This window comes from Neomonachus schauinslandi, chromosome 9, assembly GCF_002201575.2.
Source record: "Neomonachus schauinslandi chromosome 9, ASM220157v2, whole genome shotgun sequence".
NCBI lineage: Eukaryota > Metazoa > Chordata > Mammalia > Carnivora > Phocidae > Neomonachus > Neomonachus schauinslandi.
In genome coordinates this window covers 97,275,062-97,290,098 of record NC_058411.1, presented here as the reverse complement: position 1 = coordinate 97,290,098, position 15,037 = coordinate 97,275,062, and the positions used below count along the sequence as shown (strand labels likewise).

The following is a 15,037-nucleotide window of genomic DNA, read 5'->3' as shown; positions in this document are numbered from 1 at the left end:
AGAAGACATACAGATGGCCAACAGACACATGAAAACATGCTCAACATCACTCAACACCAGGGAAATAAAAATCAAAACTACAATGAGATATCACCTTACACCTTTCAGAATGGCTAAAATTAAAAACACAAGACATAACAAGTATTGGCGAGGATGTGGAGAAGTAGGAACCCTTGTGTGCTGTTGGTGGGAACGCAAGCTAGTGCAGCCACTGTGGAAAACAGTATGGATATTCCTCAAAAAATTAAAAATATAACTACCATATAATCCAGTAATCATATTACCAGGTATTTACTCAAAGAATATGAAAACACTAATTCGAGAGGATATACGCACCCCTATGTTTATTGCAGCATAATTTACAATGGTCAAATTATAGGAGCAGCCTAGTGTTTAATGATAGATGAATGGATAAAGAAGATATGTACAATGGAATATTATTCAGCCATAAAAAGGAAGGAATCTTGCCATTTGCAACAACATGGATGGATCTAGAGAGTATAATACTAAGCAAAATAAGTCAGAGAAAGATAAATACCATATGATTTCACTCATATGTGGAATTTAAGAAACAAGACACACGAATAAAGGAAAAACAGAGACAAACCAAGAAACAGAGTCTTAACTCTAGAGAACAGACTGGTGGTTACCAGTGGGGAGGTGGGTGGGAGGATGGTTGAAATAGGTGAAGGGGATTAAGAGTACACTCATCTTGATGAGCACTGAGTAATGTAGAGAATTTTGAATCACTATATTGTACACCTGAAATCAATATAACACTGTATGTTATATTGCTATATAACATACAGTTATAACTGTATGTTAACTCTAATGGAATTAAAATTTAAGGAAGGGATTTGTGGTCAAGTGAGTCTGGGGACATCAATATATTCTATTCCCCTCTTAGTTTATAGTGAACATTAAAAGCTCTGACAAGTCCTATAGTTGAAAAAAACTGCCTAACTTGGTTTAACCCAGTGTTTTCCAAACATATTTGGGAAGGTCAGCATATTTTCTTTCAAAATTTGTATTTGCATCTCATGGAACTAGTGTTCTTTAGAACACATTTTGAGCAACTCCCTACTTGGAAAGGAGAAATTCTGCTAAGTGAGCTCTTTTAGGGGGAGCAGAGGAGTGAAGAAAATGTACATAAATATGTAAGATTTTTTCAATTACAAAAGGTATACAATAAAATATAAGAAATTTGTCTCTTTTCTATCCCAGATTTTATATTTTATTCTTTACAGAAACTAATATCAATACTTTCTGGTATATTCTGTCAAAAATTGTATGTGTGTGTTTATAAAGTTGGAGTATTTTATACATATTATTTTCTGCCTGCTTTTTAAAATTTGATAGTTTAATGAATCGTTTCATATCAGCATATAAAAATTGGCCTCATTATCTTTAGTGGCTACATAGGTGTCCATTGTAAGCATGCACCCCAATTTCTTAAACCACTTACCTGTTGATAGAGGCATAGGTTTTTCGGGAGGTTTCCTCCTAAGAAAATCTAAACTTCAAAACAGAGACTAATGTATGTGGGCTGATTCTAGGCTGAGAAAGACTAGGCCCTCAGGTCCTTTTTGGTCTTGCCTGGCCAAGCCAGGACTGTGTGTCTTAGCATGATCACTCAATCTATCAAGAGGGGGGGAAAATTTTGTTGGCATATTTTCTTTTAAAGAATTTGCTTTGCTTTGTGGGTTCAGTGGCCTTAGCAATCCTACCTCAGACATGAAATAAGGTGCCCACTAGATGTACGGAGTAGCCTTCATTGTTGGGCTGTTTTAGCATTTCAATCAGATCTATCAGCTACCTCACTTTTATGAGGATTCTCTTCCTCATGGTCCCTCATTTTATGTGGTATCTTCATCACAAGGCTGATGAGTAAAGAGGAGCCAACTTCTGCTCTCATTTCTATGTTCTCCTTTCTTGTCAAGTAATGGGAACATGTTGCAATGGGCTTTGTCACTAAAGAAAAACCAACCAAACCCACTTTGGAAAGCAGAAAACAAAAGTACTTCCTCTTTGAAAGTCAATGAAAGTGGCAAATTTTCTGAGTCAAAATTCAAATTCAGGGATCAAAAGCAGAGTTCTGTTTGGCAGAATTGTTTGGCTTTAGGTGTCCGTAGCCTTTAGATCAGTGACCCAGAATGGACTTTTCTCCCCAAGTCCTTTGGAACTCTGAAATTTTCCGGGCTAGTCTGGCCCTTCATGTTCAGGGCTGTTAAGGGGAAGTCTATAGGAAAGTCCTCCTTCAGCTGATCCTGACTCAGGCTCTAAGGACGTGAAGAGAACCAGCTTCATTTGGAGAAAGCATGGGATTTCCTAGTCATTCATGGTCACAAATCCCATGTGGGGGAAAGGGAGCCGAGAGCCATTCTTCTGGGAGAGTGCTCTTCAACAGGGCATGCACATTCATCAATCTTCCTTTTCCAGTTTTCCACTTCACAATAATAATTTCTGGTTGGTGATATACCTGGGCAACCGAGCAGAAACAAATGCAAACCTGCTGTAGAAGAATGACTCCACAGCTCAGGCCATATAGAATTCCCACAGAGAAAAACAAACCTTCCTGAAGAGTTCACAATACAAATTTACAAAACACTACAGGAAATGATCCTTCATCAATGAGACTTAGTAGGTAAAATAAGCAGGATTATTAGCTCCCCCAAAACTTAAGATGACAGAACAATCATAAAATACCATAAATATATTAGACTTTAGTGAGTTAAAGAGATGAAAAAAATAAACACCTAAGAAAAGAAAAACAATTTTTAAAAAGAACCAAATAGAACTTCTGGAAATGAAAACATAGGAATGAAACTAAAAACTTAATGAGTGTGTTAAACAAAAGATTAGATACAATGGAGTAAGGAATTAGTGAACTGGAAGACAGGTTTGAGGCAATTACATAAAATTCATCATGGAGAGATTAAGAGATACAGATATGAGAGAATGGCTAGAGACATAAAGAAAAAAAGTGAGAGAGTCAGGCATATATGCACATATATTAGGAATTCTAAAAGGAGAAAATAGACTGGGGGAAAGGCAAAGTAATAAAGTTGAGAATCTTCCAGAATTGGTAAAAATTGTGAATCTTTAAATTCCAATAAACAATGAATCTTGAGCACTACGAATAAAATAAAATAACCCTTAGTCATATTGTAGTGAAATTTCAGGGGAAAAGGAAGAGAAACTCTTTTTGTTGTTGTTATTTTTATAATTTTTAAAATTTCAGTATAGTTGACATGCAATATTACATTAGTTTCAGGTGTATGACATAGTGATTCAACTTCTCTTTAGGTTATGCTATGCTCACCACAAGTGTGGCTACCATGTGTCACCATACAACGCTATTACAACACCATTGACTATATTCCCTATGTTGTGCCTTTTATTCCCACGACTTATTCATTCCATAACTGCAAGCCTGTACCTCCCTCTCCCCTTCACCCATTTTGTCCATCCCCTCCCCTTCCTTCTGGCAACCCCAGTTTGTCCTCGTATTTACAGGTCTGATTCTGCTTTTTATTTATTCATTCATTTGTTATAGTTTTTAGATTCCACATTTGAGTGAAATTATATGGTATTTGTCTTTCTCAGTCTGACTTATTTCATTTAGCATAATAACTTCTAGGTCTGTCCGTGTTGTTAAAAAAGGCAAGATCTCATCCTTTTTTTTAATGGCTGAGTATTTCTGTGTGTGTGTGTGTGTGTGTGTGCATGTACTACATAGAGAAACTCTTAATAGTAATCAGAGAAATTCAGATTAAGAACAAAAATTAGACGAACAACAGTCTTGTCAACAGCAATAAGAGTCATTGGGATGACACCTGCAAAATGCCAAGCAAAACCAATCATCAACCTAAAATTTATCAGCTAATCATTGAGACTTGAAGTGAAATGAAGAACTCAGGCAAAGACTGAGAAAGTTTATCCCTCACACACCCTGAAAAATTTCCTGAAGAAAACTTTTTTACTGCACAAAGAAGGAAACTGCACCTAAAAGAGATGCATGTATGCAAGAATAATTAGCAAATAAACTGATAAATGATAGTAAATTTAAATAAGTGATCACTATTAAAAACACCAATAATAAAAATAATGAGGGTAGAATTTAAATATCAGACAATAATGACGCGTAAGGCAGAGTGGTTGATTACAGTCAGGATCTTAAAAAGTTTTTCTGTTGTTCAGAAGGAAAGAGATATTGACTCACTTTAAACTTTGTTAACTCAAGAATACATTTCTTTAATGCAAACATAAATACTTAAAAATAGAATGAACAGGAGAAAAGGGAGAAATAAAGAAACCTGATCAACTTAATGGAACAATATTAAGAAAGGTCAAAGCAGAAACTACTGAGTGAAAAACAAAGAAACCACATAAAAAATTAGAAAGAGAACATCACCACAGGTACAGTAGAGATATTAAAAGCCCATGCAAATACTATGAAAAATTATTTCAGAATTACTGTTTTCACTGTACTGATTTTGAAAGTAGCAATTTTGAAAAACTATTTTTGAAAACACAATAAAGTATAGTTTCCTAGGAAAAAAATATAAACTGCTGAAGTGTAATTAAGAATAGAGAATCTATAGTCAAGAGTCTCTCATGGTTTGTCTCCCTCTCTGATTTCCTCCCATTCAGTTTCCCCTCCCTTCCCCTATGATCCTCTGCACTGTTTCTTATATTCCACATATGAGTGAAACCATATGATAATTGTCTTTCTCTGACTGACTTATCTCGTGCAGCATAACACCTTCCCGTTCCATCCACGTTGATGTAAATGGTGAGATTTCATCCTTTTTGATGGCTGAGTAATATTCCTGTGTGTGTGTCTGTGTGTGTGTGTGTGTATCACATCTTCTTTATCTATACATTTGTCAGTGGACATCTGGGCTCTTTCCACAGTTTGGCTATTGTGGACATTGCTGCTATAAACATTGGGGTGCAGGTACCCCTTAGGATCACTACATATGTATCTTCGGGGTAACTGGGTGATGGGCATTAAGGAGGGCATGTGATGTGATGAGCACTGGGTGTTACATGCAACTGATGAATTAATGAACTCTACTTCTGAAACTAATGATAAATTATATGTTGGGTAATTGAATTTAAATTAAGAAAAAGAATGGAGAATCTAAATTAGACATAAATTTTAGAGAAATCTTCTTGTACACACCTCTCTCTCTTTCTCCCTCCCTCCCCTCTTTCTCTCCCTCTCTTTTTTTCAGCGCATATGCTAAGTAATCCTCAAGGAATAGGTAATCCTTACTTTATGCAAAGTGTTTCACAACGCAGAGTACTAACCACTACACGATCACGGCATGCAAAGTGTTTCAGAAAATATAAAAAGAGGGAAAGAACTTCATTTCATGACATTAATATAATCTCGGTGATAAAACTGGATGAAGGACAACATAATAAAAAGAAATTATAGTCCAAATCCTTAATAAACATTGCAAACTAAATGCTGCATGATTAATGGGAATTCATCTGAGGAATGTAAGGATGATTTAATGCTAAAAATATTTGTCAGTGTAATTTTCTTTATCAACAGATAAAAGAGAAACCCATATGCTTATCTCAATAAATATAGAAGAGATATTTTTAAAATTCAACAATCATTCCTAATGAAAGTTTTAGTAAATTAGGAGTAGACAGGAACTTCCTTACTCAAATCAAGAATGTCTACCAAAAGCCTACAGGAGCTATCTATCACACTTAATGGTAAAACATGAGAAGCAGATTCTTTAAAGTTGGGAATAAAACAAGAATGCTACAATTATAGCTTCTAGTAACCTTGTACTAGAGAGGTTTTAACCATGGTAATAAGAAGAAATTAAATATTTAAGGTCAAGAAGGGAAGAAAAGTTCTCATATTCTCAGAAAAAAATATTAAAAATATTTTTAAAATATTATCTATACCAGTCCAGTCCAATAGAACTCCATATCCACGCTGTCCAATGTAGCCAGAAGTCATACATATGGGTCTTAAGCACTCAAACTGGGAATAGTAAGACTGAAGAAAAAAATTTTTTATTTTATGTAAATTTAATTTTAATTTAAGTAGCCACATGTGGCTAGTGGCTATCATATTTGACAGTCCTGATCTATACAGAATATCCAAGATAATCCATAAATTTACTTGTGTTATAAGAGAGTTACCGAGGTTGCTGAATACAAGATCAACATACACACAAGTCAATGTTACTCCTAAACCCTAGTAGTCGCCAATTAGAAAATATAATTTGTTTTAGAAAATATAATTTTAAAATGTACCATTCACAACAGTAATAACAACCACAATATATCAAACAAAAGATATACATGACTAATATCAAGTAAATTATAAAACTCAAAAATAAGTTTAGAAAGCAGACCTATGAAGAAAGAGCTACATCATGTTCGTGGATATAAGATTCAATATTTTAAAGGTGCCAGTTCTATCCAGAATAATACATAAATTTAATGCAATTCCAGTCAAAATGTCTATAGGGTATTTATGGAACTTGATAAACTGATCCTAAAATTCATGGAAGAATAGAGGGCTAAAAATAGCCAAGACAATATTGGAAAAATAAGGAAGAAAAACACCAGATAACAAAAAATAATTTAGAAAGTAATTATAACAAAAATATATGGCATTGGTGCTGGTTTGGACAGAGAAATCGATAGAACTAAATCAAGTCTAGGCCTACAACCACATTTATATATGAACTGATATATGATCTCTATCTAACTGGTATATGATGTAGAGAGTAGGTGCTCTTTATCTGGTAGGACAGCCAATTGTTCCAGTAACACTTTTGACAGTCTGTTCTACTTCTATTGCTTGTGATGACATCATATACCAAAATAAATTCTAATTATTTAAAGACTTAAATATCAAAACTAAGACATGAAACTATGTAATAAGAAAACACAAAATATCTCTAATGTCTGGATTTTAAAAATACCAATATCCTGTTATAATCAATAGGGCAAAATTAAAATGCAGAGGATATGAGCAGGCAATTTACAGAAGAGGAAATCTAAAGGTTAGTAAACATGAAAAGATGGTCAACTGCATTACAATTATTAGTGAAATTCTATTTCTTATATGTCAAATGGGCAAAAATCTAAAAGTTGAATAATATCAAGGGTCAGGGAGTACGTGGAAAATGGAAACTCACAGGTTGCTGATGGTACTGTAAATTTAAAACCACTTTGGAGGGCAATTTTGCAATATGCATGAAGTTGAAGATGCCCTTGGGCCACCAAACCCACTTCTAAGTGTATACTCAGAAGAAACTCTGGAACACACGGACAAGGAGACGTGTACAAAGATGTTCATCGTTGCAGTGGTGCTCCTAGTGACGAACTGCAAACCACCTAACGGTTCATAAGGGGAGTGGAGACATAAAGCCACTGCAATACAAAACTATAATGAATTACCCACATCTACATGGCTCCAAATAGATCAGTCTCAGGAAGTGTACTTGGGGGAAAATCTCAAATTGTAGAAGGTATACAAACGAGGAAGGCACGTACGTACATTTTTAAAGCATACAAAACAGTAACACATGTTGTTTCGGGCAACAGTAGTAAAAGCTCAAAAGCGTATGTGAGAATAACTCCAGCACAGTGAAGGAAAAACAGGGATTTGACTCTGATCCCAACTCTGCCACACACTCGCCTGTGGGCAAGTTGCTTGATCGTAGTAAGCCTTCATTTTCTCATCTGTAAAATACGAACAATTCCCTTACCTCGTGAGACGTTGCCAGAATTAAAGAGTGTCTGGGTATACTGTATGCTCAATAAATGTTAACCCCTTTTGTTGTCTTTTGTCCTCATCACATCGCCATACTTGAAGGGAAAGAACCTCCTGCTTTGGGCCATCTCACACCCTCACACCCACTGAAGGCACAGGGCAAGAGCCCACACAGATCCCGCCATGTTTATTTAACTCTTCCCCATGTTCACAGTTAGAAGCTGGCACTTTCTTAAAGTAACTGTCCCCAGGACAGAAGTACAAATCCATGAGAAGCTGAGAACTAAACATAAATTATAAGTAAATCATAAGAATCAGGTGGGACTGACTGTGCAAGTTCTCTCTGATGTCCTACTGTGGTGGAAAAAGCATTTGACAGAATTCTGTGAGCATGTGGGTCTCCGTTTCCTCACCTGGAAGACACAGGGGTGGGACGACAGAGGCCACTTCATTCCAAAGCCAGTGCCTGAGAGCCTGAGGACAGAGATTCTTCCACACCGCTCCCGCAAACATGCCATTTGTGGCCAGAATCTGCCAGGCACTGCTGACAGCAGAGGCTTCTGTCCTATCAGCTGTGGGCAGACCGACGGCCCTAGCTCAGTGGGACCCTCATCCTGGACATCCCGCCTTGGAGTGGGGCAGGTCTTTGCAAAGCAATAAGCAGACCAAGCAGGGAGGAATCAGAGAAAGGGCAAGTGACTGTTGAGTCAGAAAGCAGGAGAGGAGTTACGGTGTCTATGGCCACTGGCCTGTCAGTCCTTTGCTCTGAGCCACAGGGTGGTCCCAAGGAGAACCCAGAAAATAGAAGCACTAGAAGAAACACAGTGCAATGCATGGTCAATGTGTTCATTAGGGACATGAAGATATGACTGAATCACCTCAGAACCCTCATGTTACAAGAGGTTTGAGTGTGTTTGTAGGTACTGAAGTGGTCCATAAACTCTACGCTAATAGATCTTCTATAAAGTTTCCATGCCATGATCGTGTCTGCTCTATATTATCATCTTTTGACACCTTTAGTGTCTAATGTATTTTACACTATAAAATTAGTAAGGTTCTCTTGGGCTTTCCCAGGAAAGGAGTTAATTCTCATCAAACAATGGTACATTAGGAATAACTACAGTCAAATATCAAGCCCAGCTCTTGCATTCATAGGCTGGGTGACCTTGGGTGAACCTCTTAATTATGTTACACCTGTTTCTCCATCTGGGAAAATGGAGTTGATCTTTCTCTCTTCCCCCCGCCCCCCTTCCAGGAAAGATATAAATATAAAAATAAACAAGAACCTACATGAGATTTGCAACAACATGGATGGATCTAGAGAGTATGATGCTAAGCAAAATAAGTCAGAGAAAGACAAACACTGCATGATTTCACTCATATGTGGAACTTAGGGAAGAAAACAAACAAAGAAAAAAAGAGACAAATGGAAAAAACAGACTCCTAACTCTAGAGAACAGACAGATGGTTACCAGAGGGGCGGTGCGGGGTGGGTGGGTGACATAGGTGAAGAGGATTAAGAGCACACTTGTCATGATGAACACTGAGTAATGTACAGAATAGTTGAATCGCTCTACGGTACACCTGAAACCAATATAACACTGTATATTAATGATACTGGAATTTAAAAAAAAGAATCCATAGGAGAAAGCATTCTATGCCTCTTGGAGGGAAGCACAGTGGAAATCATGGGCAAGTGCATGCTTAAGGCAGGACATATGGGCTCCACACTGATTCAAAGGACACACGATTACATCAGCCCATGCCTTGGGTTCCCCATCAATAAGAAGGGCCAGCAGCATCTATCTCAGAGCTGTCCTACTAGTACCTGGGAATTCTAAATATGCAGCAGTCCCAAATGTCCTGAATTATGCCCTGCAAAGCACTTGTTTTAAGAACTAGCTTATTTTAAGAATTTTCCTATTTTACTCTAAATGCTAATCATATATTCTTTTGTTTCAAAAGCTCTCCAGTCGGGAATAGACCCACTCCAAGATCTGAGCACATTTTGTAATAATAATTTTAAAGCCCCAGAATTTCTATAGTCAGCATATCTGAGATCTCTTCAAGACAGAATGACAAACTCAGTGACTCTGGCAAGGTGGGAAGTATGGTCATGAAGTCTTGGAGGAAGGCAAGAGCAGATATGGAAAACATGGTGGGGTCCGACATTTCTCATGTACCATCCATCCCACTTCTTCCCCCCCTTCTGCACTACGCATTCCCCCATGCCCTCCATATCCTGTGTCCCAGGTCTCTGCTCATTCTATTTCCCTTCAGGGCACAGATCAAGGCTATAGCAAGTATTTACATTTTTTCATTCTTAGAGATGCCAAAAGGTAGATCTTCAATGTGTAAGCTTGGCAGAGTGAGACAAGAATTTAGAATCTTTCCCAATACACAAGTAGATGATTACCCACTCATAAATCCAGCCCTGGAAGGATGCCCTTCTACCGCAGGAGGAAATATGGCGGCTTGCTCACCTCAGCATCTTCAATAGGATCAACTCTGTATCAAAGAATCACATCTTTATACCACTCCACTGTAGAATAGTGAGGAGTGAATATTTACTACAAGAAATGACTAGAGATTCTGTGAAGTACAGCCCCCAAAAGACATTTTAATTGAACAAAACTTTATGGGGTCCCAGTTATGTATGTGCAGAGTTCCATGGCAGATGTTGGGGGAAGGGAGCCGGCAAGATGTCCAGAAGGAGACAAAGCAGCTATTTTCAAATACTACAAAGACTTCCACGTCAAAGAGGGGAAGGGGAGAGAACTGGGAAAGGGAGCCGGCATTTAATGAGTGTTTCTTTACATCAGGAACTTTCTAAGCAGTGGATATGTAATGTGCAGCTTGAAATCCCCAGGCCAAGAGCCATGGGCAGGGGGCTGAGCAGTTCCCTGTGCTCTACCTTCCCCTCATACCTGTTGGCTCCCACTGAGCCGTCTTTTCTGCTTCAGAAGCCTTTGGCCTGGTCTCATTCGGTGCCCATCAGCTAAACTCGCATGCCCACAAGCAAAGGAGAGCTCTTTCATGGTTCCAAGCTATGGAGATGTTAAAGTAGAGGGAGTCTGATTTACTATCTATCAAGGACATTGGGGAAGGAATTCCATCAATAGGTGGGAAGTGTAGGTTCTAGAATTAGAAAGAATCCCAGTTCCATGCTTTCCTGGTTTGGGCCAGTTACTTTGTCTCTTTGAGCCCTCATTTCTCCAACTGTTTATGAGTGTTAATAAAGCCTTTCTAGTGCAACTATTGTAGGATTAAACAGATATATATATATAAAGAAGCTAACATATGGTAGGTACTTAATACATGCTCTCTCCCTTCCTTTGCAGCTCAAGGCTTCAAAACCTCTTCTACATATTAGGGAAGACACATTACAAACCCTCTCCCAGGCACTAGCAAAGGCAAAAAGGCCTACTTATCCCTTCACTACAAGCCTAAATTAGAGATAGTTCAACGGCTTATAACTTAATCATTGCTGTTTTTAGTTGTAGTCTACAGAGAATTTTTCATGGACTTTAATCCTAATGGTTAAGTGGGCGTCATCAGTCATTTACACCATGGTGTCAATGAGTTTAAGATGCTTCTCCTGAGAGCAGATTTTGAGAGGAGGAGGGAAAATGGCACCAGACTCCCAACATCTGGGGGAAAAAACAAATTTGAAGGCCTGATAGAGTCCTGTATATCCTTTCCCATCTTTTTTATGTTCCTTTTTGCCCCTGCCTTATCAACATGCAAAGCTTTTTGCTATACAAAGCAACACAAAATGCATGTTTTCTAATTAAGCAGAAACAATTACTTTGGCTGATAGTTGAGCAAAACCACGAAGATTAATTGGTTAAAAAAAATACTGTGTGCAAAAGCGTCTTGTTTATATACCCACCCCCGCAAGCCTCAATAAAAAGATTATAATCACAATTATGGATTCCATCAGAGGTTGCTTTACAAAGAAAAATTAATTAATTAATTAATTTTAAAAAGTAAATGTACAATGTAGATGGAAATGAAACATTTAGGCAATTACTGGCTTTCACCAGAAGATACAAAGTTTCATTTTCAACATAAAATAGAAGATATTTCTTTAGCTCCCACCTTGAATACTAGAGGAAGACATGTTACTAGTTGTATGAATAGAATGGTGAATGGCCAAAAGCAACTTTTATTTACTCAACACAGACAGGATGGAATTATGAAACAGCTTCTCATTAAGAAAGGAGGTTTTAGCTTTTTCAATTGCAAAATGGATGTTTAGTTCACTTCCTCCTCTGTGTTTTCTGCAGAGCACTGCGGATTGTAACTGAATTTGCTTACTTCTCTGTACCACAGGTCACCACAGAGCTGAATTGAGTCTGTGGTGACATCCACTCTCCTCACTGGTACCAAACTGTCAAGAACATGACCCCAGAGTTCTTGTCTCGCTGAGGGTGATTTTCCAGTAAGCACTGAAGATCAGAAGAATCATGGGCTTTTATCTTCTCTTTTCCTTCAAACTACCCACCCCATCCGCATTCCTAACTCAAGTGAATGAGGACAGTCAAGGAGTTGTCCACATGCCTTGAAAATACGTGAGTGGATCCAGTAAAAAGAGGCTCTCAGAGACCAGAAAATCTACAACTCCCTCTCAATTTACACTAGTTCAAATTTCTGAGTTCACATTTGTTTCTTGATCTTGGCTTATTCCCCTAAATTATTATGTATTTATACAAAGCAAAGAACTTTTTTTTGAGATACAGCTGACATAACATTACAATAGCTTCTGGTGCACAACATAATGATTCAATATTTGTATACATTGCAAAATGACCACCACAGTAAGTCTAGTTAACATCACCACGTAGTTACACATTTCTTTCTCCTGATAACAAACTTTAAAGATCTATTCTCTTAGTAACTTTCAAATATGCAATACAGTGTTAACTAACTGTAGTCTCCATGCTGTACATTACCAGAGAACTTTTAAAGTACAAAATTTATGGACAACTCTCTATAACTTTAAGAAAAATGAAATTACTAATACCTGAAGTAGGGAATCTTTGAGCAGGTTTATTTATTTTTTTAGAGCAAGTTAAAGTCAGTAGTTGTGGCATATGAGAATAATCAAACATTTCATTTTCTGCTCACAAATGGTCTTGCTCCAGCTAAAAACTCAGCATCGAAAGAATACTACAATGTGCAATAGGATGAAAGCCTAGAGCCCATGCCACTTAAGTAAACTGTCCAGTTTTTCATTAATAGCTGTGCAATTCCCTGGCCAAGACCCTTGAGTTGTTCTTAGAATCAGTCCTTCCTTTAGATAGATAGATGATAGATAGATAGGATGATAGATAGATAGATAGATAGATAGATAGATAGATAGACAGAAGGCTCTTGTAACTCTCTCATTAAAGACCTTTAGAGATTAGCTTAAGGTAAATAGAGGGGGGAAAATCACGGAAAACCAAAGCTGGATGGTTGCAGAATACATATTTCTACTTCGCGAAATTTCTAACTTACTAAAAGTCAAGTGATCTGACAACACAAGCCTTGCCAAGCATTTGTACTACTGAGTTGTTTCTTGCCATTCATATTTATTGACTGCCGATCCTTATTTCAAGGGGCGAGTCACTTCAATGTTTGTGGGAAATGAACATGGTATACATCAGTTAATCAATGAGAAAAATTTCTAACAGCTGACTTTAATCAAAGCCAGCTCAGAGTCTGAGTAAATCTCTGAAATGAAGAAAGTAGTTTATTCCCCTTCTCCAACCCCCATCAACTCTTGAGAATAAATGAAATGAGTAAATGGAAACCTAACCTGTGGCCAGTAAATAGCCAAACAACCTGGAAGTAACGTGCTGTTTCCTGGAAGAGATAAATCTGGAAACAAACTTAAGGAAAACAAAACAAAACTATCCGCCACCAGCTACGTAGAAAGAGAGGCATAACTGGGTCAGAATTCAGGAAATACTTACGATCATTATGAAGGTACCCAAGAACTCAGAGACTGTTTCTTTAGCTAAGCTGCTCTTCAAGACCAGCTTCTGCTTGAAGCTTTTCCCCTTTCGTCCCTTCCCAGGCTGCATCGTGGGGCTTATCCAAGAACCACTCTCTCCACCAGTACCTGCTTCTTCTGGCCCCTACTTCACTCGCACGTGAAAATTGAAGTTTTAACAACTGCTCAGATTCCTGGAGATGTCTGGTGAGATTCTCTGACTGTACAAATGCTGTCCCAATTACAGCCCGTGACTTAATCCTCTTCTGGTGAAATTGTCATCCCCTGTTCACTGTTGTTGATCTGACTTCGTGAGTTACAGTCTGAAATCCCCAAAACGATCCTTTTTGTGCCTGATAGATTAATCATTACCTTTATTCTCAAGGTATTTTTTTTTTTCCTCTGTTGGTTTTTTTTTTTTTTTTTTTTCCCAAGAGATGAGAAAAGAGATGTTGTGCTGGTTGTGTTGCCAAACCACAGCGATGGGCTCCAGTCCAGAAGAGATTTCATGTTACACAATTGCAGGCTTCTGATTTTTTTTTCCCCCTACTCAGAAGTGGGTGGTTGGGGTGTAGTTTGGGATTATCAAATCAGGTATACATACATCCAATGTAAACATTCTCTTCTGAAGGAACTTTTCATGCACGTTGGAGAATATGGAGAAAATACAGATGTGTTGTTCTGCAAGATTAATCACTCTTGTTTTCTTCCAATATCATTTCAGTGATTTAATGACACCTCCCTAAGGGTGGTAAAAACAATTGCATCCATTCTAGAGATGGAGAAATTAACATACAAAGAGACCACTGCAAATTTCACACTGCAAGACTTTAGGACAGGATGGATCTCCTCCTTGGTTACTATAGCTGGGCTTCATCTACTGAGGACAAACTGGGATCCAAGAATCAGAATGATGGAGAAAGCAACTTGCTGACTTTCTTCTGAAGGATTCCAGAAACTTGAAAACCAAGTTTCTCCCCTTCATTTTCCATGAAATATTTAAGCAAAACACATAGAAAATAAACAATAGTGGCTTGAAACTCTATACTGCCTGAAGATCAAAGAGACACCCCAGTTAAACAAGAAAGGGATTAAATACACTGAAACAAGGCTTCTAGGTTATACCATTGAAGTTTGATGAATTAACGTCCTTGCAGGCAACAGGCTCTTTAGGACTAGCATTCTGTCATGTCAAATATTCAAGCCTTGCTTCTCAAAACTAGTTTGTCTGAAGAAATAGAATCCAGCAGTTGTTTCTGAATACCAAGGCAGTTTCATAGCATTAGTACCCACGCCCT

The 15,037-nt window shown here is 37.8% G+C and overlaps 1 protein-coding gene across 1 annotated transcript in view; it reads right to left on the bottom strand.

Annotated features, from left to right (window-relative positions):
* The window catches only part of AQP9 (aquaporin 9), a 43,124-nt gene extending 28,938 nt beyond the window's left edge, over window positions 1-14,186 (bottom strand). Inside the window, exon 1 of the mRNA XM_021693876.2 lies at window positions 13,720-14,186. Coding sequence (XP_021549551.1) covers window positions 13,720-13,830 — 111 coding nt within the window. The 5' untranslated portion in view covers window positions 13,831-14,186. The remainder of the gene's footprint in view (window positions 1-13,719) is intronic.
* Between the last annotated feature and the right edge of the window lie 851 nt (window positions 14,187-15,037).